At 38.7% G+C, this 18290-nt stretch overlaps 2 protein-coding genes across 4 annotated transcripts in view; one reads left to right on the forward strand and one right to left on the reverse strand.

Annotated features, from left to right (window-relative positions):
* DCDC1 (doublecortin domain containing 1) overlaps positions 1–1822 on the reverse strand; it is a 420863-nt gene extending 419041 nt beyond the window's left edge. The window contains exon 1 of the mRNA XM_034769879.1: positions 1752–1822. Coding sequence (XP_034625770.1) covers positions 1752–1799 — 48 coding nt within the window. The 5' untranslated portion in view covers positions 1800–1822. The remainder of the gene's footprint in view (positions 1–1751) is intronic.
* An 87-nt stretch (positions 1823–1909) lies between these two features.
* The window catches only part of DNAJC24 (DnaJ heat shock protein family (Hsp40) member C24), a 60744-nt gene continuing 44363 nt past the window's right edge, over positions 1910–18290 (forward strand). The window contains exons 1-2 of one of the 3 annotated variants that reach the window (XM_034769903.1): positions 1910–2080; positions 5401–5543. In XM_034769903.1, the coding sequence (XP_034625794.1) occupies positions 5436–5543 (108 nt within the window). In that variant the 5' untranslated portion in view covers positions 1910–2080; positions 5401–5435. Of the gene's footprint in view, positions 2081–4772; positions 5076–5400; positions 5544–18290 lie in introns of those variants that run through there. The other 2 variants (XM_034769902.1, XM_034769901.1) reach the window with 2 other exon arrangements.

Genomic DNA, 18290 nt, shown 5'->3' on the forward strand with positions numbered 1-18290 from the left:
TATGGGGGGAAGAGTCATGAGGGGTTGCACACCTAGCAAAAATCAAAATTTTAAATTGAGTTGGGTTGCTGAAGGGTGAATTTTAAGCACGTTTTTTATGACAGCGGCTACTTCCAGATGATAGAATAATAGAACTGTCGGACTGGAAGGTACCGCAAGAGATCATCTGGTTCAGTGGCTCTCAACATTTCCAGACTACTGTACCCCTTTCAGGAGTCTGATTTATGGCCCTAGGTTAAACCTCACTTAAAAACTACTTGCTTACAAAATCAGATATAAAAATACAAAAGTGTCACAGCACACTATTACTGAAAAATTTCTTATTTTCTGATTTTATCATATAATTATTAAATAAATCAATATAAATATAAATATTCTTCTTACATTTCAGTGTATAGTATATAGAGTAGGATAAAAAAGTCATTGTCTCTATGAAATTTTAGTTTGCACTGACTGCACTAGTGCTTTTTATGTAGCCTGTTGTAAAACTAGGCAAATATCTAGACAAGTTGATGTGTCCCCGGAAGACCTCTGCGTACCCTGAGGGGTACATGGACCCCTGGTTGAGGATCACTGATCTAGTCCAGCCCCCTTGCATTGAGGCAGGACCAAGTAAACCTAGACCTTCCTTTTCAGTTGTTTGTTCAACTTGTTCTTAAAAACTTCAATAAAGGGGATTCCACAATCTCCCTTGGAAGCCTATTCCACAGCCTAACTACCCTTATAGTTAGAAAGTGTATCCTAATAGCTAACCAAAATCTCCCATGCTGCTCCTATTACTACTTGTCCTACCTTGAGGACTGATCACCGTTCTCTTTATAACAGCCCATAACATAGTTGAAGACTGTTGTCAGTCTTCTTTTATCAAGACTAAACGTGCCCAGTTTTTTAAAATCACATAGGTCAAGGTTTTCTACCTTCTTATCATTTTTGTTACTGTCTTTTAGATGCTCTCCAATTTGTCCACATCTCAAAGTGTGGGTCCCAGACTTGGACACAGTACTCCAGCTGGTGCCTCACCACTGCAACAGAGCAGGACAATTACTTCCTGTGTCTTACATATGCCACTCTTGTTAATACACTCTAGCATGATATTAGCCTTTTTCTCCACTGCATCACACTGTTGACTCCTATTCAATTTGAGATCCACCTGCTTTGAGCAGGGGGTTGGACTAGATGACCTCCTGAGGTCCCTTCCAACCCTGATATTCTATGAATATTCTATTCTATGAATATAACACCCAGATTGCCTACGCAATTATTCCTCATTTTGTAGTTGTGCAGTTGATTTTTCCTTCCTAAGTGAAGTACTTTGCACTTATCTTTATTGAATTTCACCTCGGCAGACCCGTGAGTATGATAATCCCCCCCCCCTTCCCCCTTTTCAGAACACTTTAAGCAGAGGGATGTGGGGGATGAGTTGATCTCTAGGGACTGGCTGGGGTAGGCTGGCCGGGAAGTGGGGGCTGGGGGAGCTCTGGCTAGAGGTAACTTTCTGGGGAAGCGAGACGGTTTTAGATCAGGTGCCCCTGGGTGTGGGACCCACAGGAGGCTGCGTCCGCCCTGAGCTGGGGCGGTGGAGGGTGTCTGGCCGCGGGGCTTCCGGCTCTGGCCGCACCTGAGGACCGGTGTCCATGGGCGTAGCCAGACAGTTGGACAGGAGAGTTGTGGCCGCCCCAGATTTCGGCGGCCAAAGGAGTGTTGGGGGGTCTCCGGCCGCCCCGCTGTGGACGGGGGTCCCAGTTACTTACTGGGCGTTGCAGCCGCTCTGGCGGATCAGAAGCTCCCTCTGTCGCCATGGAGACAGCGTCAGCCCAGGCAGGGCTCCACTTCCGGTTGGTGCAATCGCCACTAGTGCCCGGTCGGAAACAGCCCCTGGACGGCGCTGGGGTTCTAACACCGCCCTCCCACCCGTCGCGCGTGCCTGGGGTGTCGGGTCTCTTCCCGGCCCGACTGAGAGCAGCGTGTTTCTTTCGGAGGCTATTGCTGGGGCACCAGGCTGCCCCATGTGGAAGCTGCCGCCACCTGAAGTCGCGCTACTTGCGGCTTCGGGCCGGGCCGGGCCGGCGCCGCGGCAGAGGTAAGGCTGGGCTCTGCGGGGGCCCGGGGGGTGACCGCACCTCACCCTGTCTGACGCTCCCCTCCCCCCCGGGGCAGCGGGGCTGGGCTCAGACCCGCCCCACAAGGGTCTAGGGAACTGCGTGTTTGAAACCCCGGGGCTCGGCCCGGCCCGGACTCCCTGGTGCTCGCCCGCGTTACGGCTAGTGCGGAGCAGGCAGCTGCACTTTTAACATGGGTCACGTTGAAACCTGCAAGGGCCTTGTCTGCGCGGGGGTGAAGGTGGGGGGTGTTCCGCGGTAACTACCGCGCTGTACGTGCAGACAAGGCCTAGGGTTGTACCGGGGTGTATTAAACACAGGATAAAGTACACACGCTTCTTCCCTAGTGAAGACAAAGGGCGTGACTTATTCTGGAATAACTGTGTGGCTGCTCTTATTGTGCTTTCTGAGTGCCTTGTTCCCTTTTGGTTTATGTATTTTAGTTGGCTCCTGAATAGCTAGAGTTGCCAGTTTTTTGGTTGGGAGTATTCCTGGAGGTTTACATGACATCATTGTTAATTAAAGAGTAATCTTTCATTCCTGGAGGCTCCAGGACAATCCTGAAGGGTTGGCAACCCTATGAATAGCACTAGCCGTAGATTGGTGTTTCTCACACTGTGGGTTGGAACCCCAGAGTGGGTCACCAGGGCTGGCTTAGACTTGCTGAGGCTCAGGTCTTCAGCCCTGGGTTGCAGGACTCAGGTTATAGGCCCCCTTCCTGGGGCTGAAGCCCTTGGCTTCAGCTTTGGCTCCTCCGCCTGGAGTGTTGGGGCTCAGGCTTTGGCCCCCTCACCTGGGGTAAGGGACTTGGGTGGGCTCAGACCTCTGTCCCCCCTCCTGGGGTTGTGTAGTAATTTTTGTTGTCAGAGGGGGATCACAGTGCAATGTAATTTGAGAACTTCTGCTACCTACACACTTTATTTCTTGTCTGTGTTAGACTCTGCAATATGTGCCAAAGCACGATTTGTTATAGCTGCACCCTTAGCCCAGGGCAAAGACATTTTCAGCTCACGTTATGTCATAGGAGAGAAATTAGGTCTGTTTCTTGCACAAAAGTGGAAGGGGTTGCTTGTATCTGTGCTCCAGCTTGAAAAACGTTTTGGGATCCTTCAAGGTGATAGGGGCTAAAAAAAGAAAGAGATTTTTCCCATTATATACAACTTTCCCTAAAAGAGGATAGCCCAGCAATCTCACTCTCTAAATTTGTTATTTTTTATGGTACCTTCCCAGAAGTTAAAAACAAACTTATTTCTTCCCTTCCACCTTAAGAAAATTTTGAGTGCTCAAATTTAATGGATGTGATTGGAAGATGTTTCTTAAAAATGGTATAAGTATGGGTGGTCCTGTAAAATATTTGTGTTTTAGCTGAGATCTCACTTAGTTGAAAGATTCCTGACAATGGTCCCAAACTTGCAGTTAGTTCCATATGAATGAATGCCTGTACTGGTAAGGAATTGGCTGTAAACTTCGGTCCTAAATGTGTTTAGACTTCTCACTATAACTTTTTTATGCATTGTCATTAAAATTAAGTTTTAATATTTGATGTTTCCTTTAAGGGCATCAGCCTGAAATTTGGCCAGTTTAAAAAAACTAGTTAAATGTACTTTCAGGAACCATACCTGCTCCAGATTCCCATTGCTATTTTTTCTCATTTTACAAGCACATTTTTCTATATTTTAAAATAAATATTTAACAGTTGTTCTGTGAAAATGCCGCACAACCAGAAAGGGTAATTATGATCCTGGCCCTGCAGTGTGATGCGCATGGGCTGACTTGTCATCATGGATCTCATTGCTGGATTGAGGTTTAATTGCCTACATGTGCAATACAATGCACAAAATAAACTGAAAATTTTTTGTTCTCTAATCTTTAAGTATGGCCTTACTATAGCATAGCAAGTATATCAGAGGGGTAGCCGTGTTAGTCTGAATCTGTAAAAAGCAACAGAGGGTCCTGTGGCACCTTTGAGACTAACAGAAGTATTGGGAGCATAAGCTTTCGTGGGTAAGAACCTCACTTCTTTAGATGCAAGTAATGGAAATCTCTAGAGGCAGGTATATATCAGTGTGGAGATCTCCACACTGATATATACCTGCCTCTAGAGATTTCCATTACTTGCATCTAAAGAAGTGAGGTTCTTACCCACGAAAGCTTATGCTCCCAATACTTCTGTTAGTCTCAAAGGTGCCACAGGACCCTCTGTTGCTTTTCATAGCAAGTATATGTTACTTGTAAAAATTGTAGGTTAAAAATAATTCAGACAGAAGTAAATTCAGCCCCTTTAAATTTTGCAAAATAATCCTTAGGCATTAATTTAAGTGAATTACTAATAGCAATTGGAAATGGCATTGGTTGGGCGAGGAACAACCTTTGTAATTGTAGAATTATGAAAATGACTGACTGTATTTTTGACTATTACAGGTATTTTTGTGTGTTAGCTCAAAGGAGAAATGTTTGAATTGAATTCTCACATATTGAATGGGAGGCTGCTTCATGATTTTAAAAAAAGCAAAAGTGAAATGTAATACTATTGATTTAAAAGGAAAATGTTTGTATAACTTAAATGGCAATGATGCTACCAAAAACAGCGGAAGGATTAAAAAAAAAAGGGGGGGGGACTTTTGTAATGTTCTTGTCACAGAACTAAATGTGCTTTTGACTTGAGTAGTTGAACAATTTGAAAGGGTATATTGTGTTTTCCAGTCAGTTTCCCTATATTCTACCTAGAAATGGAGTTAAAACAGCATAAACAAGTTAAATCAATCCAAATTTCAGAAATGTATATCGAATCTGTTAGTTGTTTAAATTGTTGAGATTATAATGTGAGATTCTATGCTCCTCTGTGCAGCAGAGGGGAACAAAACAGCAGAAAGGGGAAAGGCAGAAGATATATTGGCCATGTGATGTGTTGCACATTTAATTCTCACACCAGACTGCTTAGACTTTTTTCTCCCCCTGCATTTCTATAGCGAAAAGGTCAGTATGATGAAGGAAAAAATGGTGGAACAACAGAAAGGGAATGTACAAGGCATTGTGCCCTTAGAAACAGAATAAATCGATCAGCCACAGGCAAATCTGCCTCTTTGATTTTAAGTAATAAATCCTATTTGGCTGCGTATGTTAAACAGTTGTCTGCATTGTGGCATGTGATCTCTTGCTGCCATTGTTAGGATGGGATTGAGGGGTGGAGTCACATTCTCCCATGGTCCAATATTTTGTCATGTTTGAAGTTGCTCACACGCAATTCTTTTAAATGCACTCTAAATGATCATTACACTATTTTATTTATTTTGTTAAGCAGATTTCGAAAGAAGCCACTTCCTAGCTAGTCACATAATGGCCTTTGAACACATACCACGAAAAGACTGGTATAGAATTCTGGGTGCAGAACCATCAGAGAACCTGACTGAACTGAAACAGAAATATCAGAAGCTGGTATTATTAGTAAGTATATTTTACCTTATTTAAATAATGCAAAAATAAACTAACTACTGTTTTCAATTTATAAATTCTGTATAAATAGAACCAAGTGTAATGAGTGTTATAATTTTGTCTGTGAGTGTAGGTTGTTCTTTAAACTATCAAGTGAAGCTCCAGAGCATGTGATTTTCTTATGATCCCGGAAAATGGGGTTGCTTTCTCCCCCGCCACCTACCATCACCAAAAGAACACTATCTCTTCCCCACCCCACTCATCCCATCCCTCCAGGCAGTCTGGAAATACACCACTATTTGGTTGGATTTGGTTCATCATGTGGATAAAAATAAAATTATCTTCAAACTTACAAATAATTTTTTTTTCATTTTATAATACTCCCCTTCCTGTGTGATTTTACTTTATTCTGTCACACTTCAGTTAGTGTTTGGCACATTACTGTTTGCTACCAGGAAAGCCATTATAAAGTCACAAACACTGAACTGTAGCATCACTGACTAAATCAAGCATGAAGAGCAGGTTTATTTGAAAAACAGGAAGACTCTTCTTTATGTATAAATATCTTGCTAATCTTTAGTATTGGGATAGAAAGAGAGAAGTATGTGAACATTAATATGGTTTTTGGTGTAAAACAATTGGCCCAATTCTGGCAGGGTTTCCCTCAGAACTACTGAAATGTGAGTTTCTGAAGAACTGGAACCTGTATTTTTAGTTTGTGATAATATGACAGTTGCCATTTATTTATGGATTGCTTTCTGAATTACCACAAGTCTGTTGACTTTAAAGTTGTATTCTCAATGCCATAAATGATAAAGGTGAGGACATTCAGCCATAACTGTCTATAAAAGTGTCTGTGCAAAATATGGAAACTTCTTGTTTTCAAAGGGAAAATTAAAGATGAATTACACTTCCATCAAATAATCTGTTTGAAATGGACCCTTCAAGAGATGACTGCTGTCTTCCTGATCCTTCTGTGTTGCTAAAAATATACACTTAAACCAAAACAACCAATACCCTTTATTTTGGTGCATTCTGAAAGTAAATCTGAAGTTGATCAATATTTGATACCTCTATTTGTCAGTTGCCTTTCAAGATTACAAAGAGGCTGCTATGATTGGCATCAACTCTTTATCTTAGCATTTATAACATAACATATTCACTGATTTCAATGATACTCTGATTGTCTATATAAAAGGACCATGATACACAATCCTTATTATTCTTATTATAGAAAACCATGGTATCTCTGAATGAGCTCAGCTGATACATTTTTGATATGCTGGTTTTCTTCTGTGCATTCTACTATTTTTTTGTGTGTGACCGTCATAGTATTTTGGTACTAAGATTAGCGTACATTTAAAACTAAATATAATGTGTTTTGTTAAGAAAAAACAGGAAATGTAATAAAAAAGCCCTTTCTGTTTGGTTATTTAAGTTTCTAATTTAAACTGAATAAATTAATGGAACTAAAATGGAATTTGTTATTTTCTCCTTAATTCATTCATTGTACCAAGGTATAATGACAGAATGCAAATTTTATATAAAATGCTTATTATACCTAAATACAATAAAATAAGTTTTGTTAGAATAGTAACTTTGACTTCAGATTTCCTTATTTTTCTGCACCTTTTGAAGCCTTGCCTTTAACATCACGGAGTGTGTTTATTTAGAGAAATAGGTGAAAATGTATGCAATTATAACTGCACAGAAGTTATAATTGCGTGTTCCATAACCTCTTAATATCAGAATGGCTCAAACACTAACTTTATTTAAATTAAAATATCTATATATTTCCATTATAGTTTTTCTAATGTGTATAAGCAAATTGCTAAAATGTTTATATTTTAAAAAGTCAATTTAACTGAGGAAAATTATGGAGGATGTGGAAGGGGCCTAATGTTGAATAAACAATATTTTTGAAAACTGAAATGTTAGCTTTCCCCTTTCAGTGATGGATGAATAAGAGGTATTCTTATTTAATACTTCTGGCAAGTTTCATTTTTTCGTTTTAAAGTACTCCTAGTTACTTTATTCTCTGAGGCAAATTTCATTTGCTATTGCTATTGTCTCATTGTTTCCTTGAACTCCTTTGTCTGTATCCATCTATTGTCTCTTGTCTTATACTTGGATAGTAAACTCTTTACAGCAGGGACCATCTTTTTGTTCTGTGTTTGTACAGAGCCTAGCACGATGGGGTATTACTTTGTTAATACAAATAATTAATTTGCACTTCTTCCAAATCACTTTCACTGGATGTGGAAGTGTATTGGAAATGATGTGGTTCCACTACTTATTGAGTGAATACACAAGTTCAAAAACCTATATACCTGTTGTTCCTAACAGAGCCCAGTTATGGTTTTCCAAACCTTCCAATGGCATGATTGGTTTGGGTAGGGGACAGAGCCACACACAGACACCCTAGCCATTTCTGTCATAAAGAGGTGATAGGAGTCTAGTAAAGTAGCAGAGCCAACTCCCACTCAGAAGCTACAGTGGTAGGTGAAGAGCAATTCCTCCTTCTGCCTACACTGAAATTTCTTGCCAAGTTATGGGGATAGGGCAGAGTTTTGTTATCTGTATAAGAATACAACATTTAACCTCATGTTATTTTAAGAATTGTTGAATATTATATATATATATTGTTCTGAAATCCAGGAGTTTATAAGGCAGCCAGTGTTTCAGATACCAGTTGCAGTTATTACCAACCTTCTGTAATTGTAATAGCTCTAATGGCACATGGTCACTAGCATGAAGCATTATAGAGGATGCAATTGTTATTTTGTAAATAATCTTGCTATGAAAATTTTCTGGAAAGTGGCAGTCCATGCTTTCTTTTTGTCATCTTCAAATAATCCCTGCTGCTTCATGTTTAATATTTGCTTTTTTGCCATATATTATTTCCCTTATAATTGCACATATGTAATGTTAGCATTCTGAATGATCAGACAGATGTAAACTTTGTAGGTTATTAAAAGTTGAAGGTCATGCCATATGTCATTGGAATGGTGATTTTTCTCTGCGTTTGCAGTATGTGCTGTGTAAGGTCAGGTCTGACCTTAATTTCAAAGTACTAGAAAGGCGAGCAAACATGGCTATATGGTAGATTTGCTACAATTGACTCACAAGGGTAAACTCATTTAAAAGGACTGATTAATTTCTAAAATGTAACTTTGCCCCCCAACTATAACTTAATTCAAGAAACAGAATTATTTCATAACTAGACAATGAAATTGTACTTAGATACCCATGTTGCAGTCAGTATTTTTGAGTGACTAAAATGATTTATTATAATTTTGCTTATTTTTCCTTTATTTTTTATTTTTGCAGTTTTAGCCTATGAATATGTGTTTAACTGAAACATGTCATTACACAATTTCTGGATAATAAAACATACGGTATTACAGTCTCCAGATATTCAAAAATCAGTGAGATTGGCTTAAAAATCACGAATTCTTTTAAAATAATAAATGTTTTGTTTGCCGTCTGGATTTTGAATATTGTGGGTTCAGATTTTCAAGCTTTCTCCTGTAACCATGAAGACTAGAAACTTACTTAAAAAATTAAAATGCTGAGATTCTCACAGTCACATGACTTCAGGAGCTGGGGCTTTAAGAAAAAACATGAAACGTGAGAATTTGAAACTTGATATAACTTGTACTGTTCTGGCTGCTGGTTTACAAAAGGCTCTTATCTGTACTTTTATGAACTTCAGATGCAAATCCTTGTTTTTGGTCTTGTAGAATAAAGTCTAGGTGTTTGTGACAGAGAGAGGCATTCAGAAAAGCTGCAAAAAAGTGTTAATATGAGCATATGTTCTCTCTCTGTCACAGTTCCACGTTGTGCCTCCTTGGAAGACATTTAATTCAAGTCCACTCTAAAACATCCTCTCTTCCTAGAAGACTTGCAGAGAGTAAACTCTGCAAGTATGGTGAGACCAGGGTTCAGAAACTGTGCTCTGCTAGCTAGCTATGTGGAAAAGTCAGCCTGAATTTGGTCTGTAGTCCGCTGATATTCAGGACATGTTTAGTTTTGAAATATTGTGATAATTACAACCATTTTTTCATACTGATGCCTTTTAGTTTGAATAATATAAAATCATAAATGCATTCAGAGGGTTTGGGTTGTACTGCAGTTTATCAGGTAATCCACTCAGTTTTTTCACTCTGTGGAAAGGCACTGCTCATTATATATTGGTTATGACTATGTGATAGATTAAAAGTAGGAAGATAAAACTAAAATAACAGAAATAAGTTCCGTGAGTGAAATTTTACACCTTTTTTTTTTTTTTCCTATTACTATAATTTTCAATTCCTTTTTGGTCTAGTATTTTAGGGTCAAAAATAAGTTGCCAGGTTGTTTTCAAATTTGCTTGCAGCTATTCTGTATGTGAAAATTGCTGTTTACAGAGAATAAACCAAGCAAATGTATAAGCTTTGTCTAGCTGAAAATCAGATTTCTCTTCCTGTTGATGCTGATCCTGATATTATAGGATACCTTTCTGCTGGAAGGGAATTATTGTTCAGGAAAATTATATGCTGCTGTTACAATGTGTGCCCTAATCTTAAAGAAAATCCATGTAATTTGAGCAAGGAGTGTGCAGGAAGCTCTTCTTCTTAATGTGGAAAGGGTATAAAATGTGTCACTAAACACTCATGTGGGCACTGAGATTCTCTTTGGATCATAAGTAGTTATATATAGATTAGTGTTAAGACAGTTGTTATATAATACATTCAGAAAGTATAGAAGAAGGGACTACAGAGGGGCGTCATACATGGGAATGAAGAAAATTACCATATTGGCAACAATGGAAGAGGGCAGTAGTAGATCTTGTACAGTTCTTTAGTTAAATTATTAAGTACAATCATCTTCATTTCAATAAGAAATATCAATTAAAGATAGCTTTGTAAGGGGAAAAACAGTTATAATTGATCTAGAATCCAGAAAAGTCTTTTATGGCTGTATATGTTAGTAATATGGTACTGTAGGAATATGTTTGTACTTGGGGCATTCTTTCCATGAGATGTTCAATGTGCCTGTCAAACCTCCCCCTTTTGGACCTTATGTGGTACTCCTGTCTCATACAGAGTTTAAAGAAAACTATACTGGGGGAGGGTGGTTGAAAAGGACCCAATACGTGAAGTACTTGGAAAACAATTTGTTTGTTTTTTCACTTGTTTTTTGTTTGAAGTGATCATCAAATTGTGGGCTTTTTTCTTTCAGAAGTAAAAAGTTAATCAAAATAGGAGATATGTGCTTTTTGTCTACATGGGCTCCAGTCCCTGAGTTATGCAAGCGTCTAACAGTGCACATGTGAGCAATTCCATTGAGGTCACTGGGGCTATTCGTATGTGTAAAGTTGTGTGTGTGTATGTATTACTGCTCTCAGATTATAAGATTTGGTGTCACAACTTTTGTTTTAATAGTTACCAATTAATTTCAAAGCCTGTGTATATCTGCTATAAAAGCCTTTGTTGATGTCAAGTTAAGGTTGAGAATTTGCACCCTAAGGTTTAGAAAATTCTCAGCTCCCAAGCATACAAAATCCATTAAGAAAAGCATCACATGTATAACCTTTGAATGCATTACGTAAATAATCATCTAAATCTGCTTCTATTGCATGTAAAAAAACAAATGAACAAAACTTTGGGTATCCTTCCTTCCATTGTGGGGCCTCATATATTTTGGAGAATTTTGGTATTCAAAAGATGAATCATGCTGCTCGGACAGCAGAGAATGTGTTTTGTAACTTGATTAAAATAATGAAATAATTTCATCCTTGTATACTGATTTCTGTCAAGATTCACCAGTTACAGCAGAGAAGTTTGAACTGTTAAGTTTAACACAAAGAAATATCTTTTTAAGTATGTGGATATTTTTACTTTGATATGTCTTTGCATGTGATTTCTCTGCAATTTATATGGTCCTAATAAAGTGGAATTTTAATACTGTTCAAATCGTGTCATCCCTAGTACCATTAGTAGGAGTTATTTAATATACAGATTGACACCCGAGAGAAACCATTTTATGATTCTATTGCGCTATGTGCTGTACAATGACCTAGAATGCCAAGTCTGTGCAAAAGCTCTGCAGGAACTGTGAATGAAGTTTAAAAGTCATATCTCAATATCAATCTGCCTAGGGAAGTCCCTTGTTTAAATGAGTTGTTAGGTAGGTATCTATTAAAGGAAGGGGCACTATGGACCCCCTCCCCGGAGCATTTGGCAATTATGCTACATCTCAGTACTTATTACGTTTGTGACAATGTGTCACCTTTTTGTTTCAACAATGAATACTAAAAATACTGAAAAAAGTGAATAACACAAACAAGTGGAGAAGAGGAAACTCCATCCAATTCTTATACAATCCACATATTAGAAAGATGAAGTCCATCATAAAGGCAAAGTAAGCAAGCAAGGAAACTAATTTACTGAATTTCATACAAATTGCTTACGATTACCGGTATATATTTTTGTTTGCAGTTTACTTTTTATGATCATTAGTGTCTAATACTTTCATTATTGTTCTATACCTCTAAAGTTCAGGTTTAAGAACAGGGTGGGAGATGGGCAGCTGAAATCTGAGATGCAGCTAATGTACAATCTGCCCTCCTCACTCACCATTGTCTGCTAACATGAGGTCTAGAGATGTCTCCTCTGAACTTTCTGTAAACCTGTTATATAAGCCATTAATAGTAACAAAGAAAATGTTTTTAAAAATAGAATCTCTTGTGAGATTGTAACTATTTTAGTGCTTAACTTCGACATCTTAAGCCTTGGATTATTTACTTAGACAGTAGTAGCTCTGACTGTAGAACATAAGCTATTCAGATCAACAATAAAGTACATAAGAGAATCCACCTGACAATAAGTTATTTTTAGAAAGCACTGAATTTGCAAACTTCTCTTACTATAGTTATACTGTGAACCTGGCCTTACTTGCATTGAATCTGTAATAATAAATATTTTAAACATGGTGCATCCGTTGATGGGTCTTGTTTAATTGATCACTATGGACAGGGATCCTTTGTTCTGTAATGACGCTGTTAGCTATGTGCTAAATAATTTTTTAAAAGTACAAGTGTAAACTCTGCTATATACTAATGTCCTTGCTAACCAAGAAAACTGGTAAAATCTTTAGCATGATGCACTAGCATATTTTTAAGTGTAGCATGGAGAGGATTTGTTTGTTTATTTGAATTTAAATGAAGAAATACCTAGTCACCCCTGTCCTCTATTTAAAACAAGTCATAAAATAACTGAAATCAAATAGCAGCATATTTCCCCCTCCCTTCTTCAATACACTGATCACCAATCAGAAAAAAATCTTACAAATCTCCCCACTCTGTACATATTCTCTTCTCCTATCCCCAACTAACCCCAAAAGTTTCTCACTTTTCAGTGTACCCAGAAGGTCAACAAATGAGCTAATTTGGACTTGTTTGATGGGGAATTTAATTCTGTAGTTGACAGTCCTCCTTATAGAACGCTCCATCAGCAGATCCTGCCATTATGGCCAGAAAGTCCATCTTGAGTATCTCTGCTGATCTTAACTAGTATAGCAGTCTCCCAGATTAGGTCTTGAGCCATTTAGGATTTTGCAGGTCAAAAGTAACACCTTAAACACTACCCAGAAGCCAACAGGCAGCCAGTGATAAGCACTTTTAAAAATTCCCCAGTTGGTCGTTATCACCAGGAAATTATCATCAACCAACTTTTGCAAGTGCAATATCTGTACCCCTTCTAATTCTGACCTGAGGTGGAAAGGGCCAGGGAAGCTGAGGGGATTCAGATTCTCTGAGAGATGTCTCCTCACAATCCTTTGTTATTTTGCTGTAAAATAAAAGATTAGATACCAGTTAATAAGGCTTTGCAAGGAGAGGCTGAATGCATGCCTCTTTTAAAGTAATTAGCACCTTGTCCTTTTCAAAGAAGGCCAATGTCCCTGTAGTGGTTCTTACTGATCAAGAAGAAGGATCCAAATCACAGATTGTGTTACAAAAGTCTCCCAACACTTCCACAACCTCTTATGCAACACTACCTAGAGATCAAGCAGTAACAACCTAGGATTAGTCTGATCCTGTTATTGCTCTGCCTTAACAGGTGGAAGATTGCATTACCTGCAGATGAAGATCTTAGATCAGAGAGACCCATGAGGGTTAATCCTGAGGAGAAAGTAACTGGGGGCCACACCGTCAACAGCTGATGACAAAAAATCCTTAGTAAATACTTCTAAACCACCAGAGGATTCTGTTAGTAATACAATATTCTCACTCAGAGTCACCTGGAAAACCGAAGTTTCTATTCACCTCAAGAGCAGACTGTCAAAACCGGTCCCTGACTGCATCAAAGAAGGTGGACACTCAACTCAAATCCCAGAAGGCAATGACATAAGTGTAAAATCCAACCCTGCAATCTCCGATCTGAACAGAAACACTAGATCCAGTTTGTGTCTGGCTTTAAATTGAGACTTTAAATACAGTTACCTTTGATCATCTCATGGTGGCCATGAAATCATGATACAATTTAGAAGGTTCATCATTTATGTGGATGATGGTCACCAAGTTCTATCAGCAGAATAAAGGAGATGTTAACTCTCAACAGTAATCATGCTAGCACACTTTTTATGAACTCTATTGATTAGAGTGAGGCCATCATATGCTGTCACATAGTGGGGTGCAATCTGGATCAGGGAGGGGTTGTCACTAGCTGCCCTGTAACCCTTGGTACCTCACACCCTGGGCTGCCCACAACAGCCTGCCAGCATTCAGGTCACACACTGAGGTCTGTGTATAGCTGTAGCTCTGGTCCAGCAGCTCTGACCCAAGCAGAACATCATTCACACTCTGGCTTCCACCAGCTTTGGTTACTTCTTGCAGGGTGTCTCCAACACACTCCTAGTCATGCAGTTTCCCAAAAACGTGTTCTGCACTGTCCAGGCCTCTTTTGAACAGTTTACATGACCGATGAACCCTTAATATCTAAATCAGGGGTTCTCAAACTGGGGGTCGGGACTTCTCAGGGGGTTGCGAGGTTATTACATGGAAGGTTGCGAGTTGTCAGCCTCCATCCCAAACCCCGCTTTGCCTCCAGCATTTATAATGGTATTAAATATATAAAAGTGTTTTTAATTTATAAGGGGGATCGTGCTCAGAGGCTTGCTATGTGAAAGCGGTCACCAATACAAACGTTGAAGAGCCACTTATCTAAAGAGTCAATATTCAACAGATTGCTACTTAAATGGAGTTACCAAACTGTTCAGTTTAAACACAGCACTGAATTGTTTTGGATTAAAAAATAAAACAAGTTTATTAACAAGCAAATAAAAGTGAAAACGCATCTAAATTTAGTAAGTTTTGGTTCAAGGCTTTGTTTAAGATGGCCTTTCTTACCCACAGTCTTCCAATAAAATGGTGACTGACCCTTTGTCAGGGTCTCTCCCAGAGGCCCACATGTGCTGGTGCCTTTGTCTTAGGTGAAAGAGAGAGAGGTCATCTGGGGGTCTATGTCCTTTTCTTTTGTAGTTCAATGAACCCTTGAAGTGGATTCATCTGAAGATTACTCCTCAAAGCAAAGTTTATTCAAACTGTAAAGGAAGCAACGTGGAATCTGGTGATGAAGGAGGCTTGAAGCTCTTTCTTCCCACCTTGTTTGCTGAAATGCCAGTTTGTTTTGTCTCCTATTTCCTCCTCCTGCTGTCTGAAGGACTCTGTTTTCTACTTTATGTTAATTGAGATAAACACGCATTCCTTTGTTTAAGATAGACCTGTTTAACAATCTTTGTGGAGGCAGGGTGGAGTGGGTTATAAGCATGTGCTATAACATCACACAGGGGGACTTCATAACTTTACATATAAAGTTTGCAATATACAGTTCAAAATGATATTACTGACCAACAAGTTATTAATTTTCAAATTATACCTCAGAAGATAATTACAATAGTGTAATTCAGGCATGAATATAGGAGTGCTTTCAGTCACACATGCATTTCCCTAAAAATGCTTTATTCTGAATGCCTAAGCTGTTGGGATGGAACATGTACGTTCCTACATTCAACTCAATGGCATTTCTCTGTATGTAATGTGGTAACATCTGAAAATCATGTTTGTCAGAATGCCTTGGGCTTATTCTGATCTCTATTCCTCCAACAAGGTAACTTGTACACTTGTCGTCTTGTGGATTTTACACCTACGTATCATTACAAATTACTTGTCTCTGTTAATATGTAGTTTTTAGTGTTTTTTAAAAAAAAATCAGTCAGCATTCTCAGCTGTCATTTTGAGATTTATTTTTTTTATGGCTCCCAGTCAGTAGATATTCCATATTCCTACAGTGATAGAGAAATGAGAGAGAAAAGTCTTGAGTAAAAATTTAAAAGGTACCTAAATCCATTTTCAGATGTGACTTGGACATGTAAGTCATTTTTGGAAAATGGGAGATAGGCTTCTAAATCACTTACACGCTTTTGAAAATTTTAATCATTGGGACTAATACATCTCCCTGAGAGCTAACCTGCTCAAATAGAGTAATCCTGGGGATGGGAGCCAGGAGTGCTTGAGTTCTTTCCTAGGTCTGCTTCTGGTTTACTACATGTTCTTGGACAATTCCGTTTACTGTTCTTTGCTTCGGTTTTTCTGTCTCTGAAATGGGGCTAGCACTTGACCTTCTTACTTTACAGGGATGTTCTAGGGAATTCCTTGGTTGACATTTGTGGAGCACAGCACAAAATAGACACACAGGTTAGAGAGGAGGCCATTTCTCTAAAAAGGGAAATTGTGTGTCTACTTTTCTTGTATTTAAAAGATAGAAATCATTTTTGTGCTGATTGAACAAGGCTTTTGATTTGGTGCCAGAATTACTTCAGAGTTCTTTCATTTGTTAAGATTACTTTGTTTACAGTAGAGTGTCATGTTTTCTCAAATTTGCATCCCTTAGAGCACTTTGTAGCCCACTGGTTTTTGGTGTCTTGACAACAGTAATGATAGTCACCCTACAAGCAAATGCTTCTTTGCACAGAAGCTGGAATGTCAGTTAAGGGCTCTATCCAGTGGATAGTGTGATATCTAGTGGATCGGACCTAGTGTTTTCTACTCAGTGTCTTTTTTGTTCAGTCCTACCACTGCATAAATTATGTACAATTTATTAATTAAAAGAGATTAAATGTTTCATTATTTGGTAATCTCTTGGATTAGATAAACCTTTTCTGACTGGAACTCTTTTAAACATAATTCACTGGCATTTAAAAAAAAAAAACACTAAGCATAGGAAGGGACTTATCTATGCCAGCTCCAAAAACAACATTACAGTGCCCAGTTTTGGGCACCACACTTGAAGAAAGATGTGGACAGATTGGATCAAATCTAGAGGAGAACAACAGAAATAAGAGCTTTAGAAAACATGACCTATGGGGAAAGATTGAAAGAATTGGGCATGTTTAGTCTAGAAGGCTATATGTAAGTTGTCATAAAGAGATCAATTCTTCTCTGTGTCCATCGGGGGTATGACGAGGTTGTGAATCACCATAAGCTGATTACAAGGGAGATTTAGGTTAGGTATTAGGAAAAAATTTCTTACTCTATAAGGATTGTTAAATACTGGAACAGGTTACCTAGGGAGGTTGTGGAATCCCTATAATTGGTGAGGGTTTTAAGAACAGGCTATACAAAGGGATGTATACTTAATCCTGCCTCTGTGTAGGAAGATGGACCAATTGAGCTCTTGAGGTCCCTTCCAGCTCTGTGATTCATATAGATGTATGACATACAAAAGTTTAGCTCAGGTTGGCACCAGTAGCTTTTGCCTTGAATGCAGGGGCTGGTAATGCTCAAAAGCTTGCTCTCTTAATGTATCTGAGATAAAAACATAAAGTCAAGATAAGTGTGCCAGTTGATTTTTCAGTTCTGTGTGCTTTCACGTACCTTATCTTCTGTCATAGGACTTCTATTTTGTATTTGCTCTGACTGTGCAACATCAAAAGAAATAGTAAAGTGAAGATCACAAAAGGCATTCATGTAAACTAAAACGTCCATTTGACCATGTGTAGTCCAATTAAATTGAAAAGCATTGGTTATGCTTGCGCTTGTTGGATTGGGCCCTGTGTTTTGTAAAAACTGATATACTGATAACTGTAGCAGGAATCTCAGTGAAGCTCATTCGGTATTAATTTCAACAGAAAATGTTTGAAGAAAAAAGTAAATTTTGTATTTGCAAATAGAATCATAGGACTGGAAGGGACCTCGAGAGGTCATCTAGTCCAGTCCCCTGCACTCATGGCAGGACTAAGTATTATCTAGACCATCCCTGACAGGTGTTTGTCTAACCTGCTCTTAAAAATCTCCAATGATAGAGATTCCACAACCTCCCTAGGCAATTTATCCCATTGCTTAACCACCCCGACAGTTGGGAAGTGTTTCCTAATGTCCAATCTAAACCACCCTTGCTGCAATTTAAGCCCATTGCTTCCTGTCCTATCCTCAGGGGATTAAGAACATTTTTTCTCCCTCCCCCTTGTTACAACCTTTTATGTACTTGGAAATTGTTATCATGTCCCCTCTCAGTCTTCTCTTTTCCAGACTAAACAAACCCAATTTTTTCAATCTTCCCTCATAGATCATGTTTTCTAGGCCTTTAATCATTTTTGTGGCTCTTCTCTGGACTCTCTCCAATTTGTTCACAACCTTCTGAAATGTGGTGCCCAGAACTGGACACAATACTCCACTTGAGGCCTAATCAGCCGGAGTAGAGTGGAAGAATTGTTTCT

The sequence above is a fragment of the Trachemys scripta genome, chromosome 4 (assembly GCF_013100865.1).
Source record: "Trachemys scripta elegans isolate TJP31775 chromosome 4, CAS_Tse_1.0, whole genome shotgun sequence".
Taxonomy (NCBI): Eukaryota; Metazoa; Chordata; order Testudines; family Emydidae; genus Trachemys; species Trachemys scripta.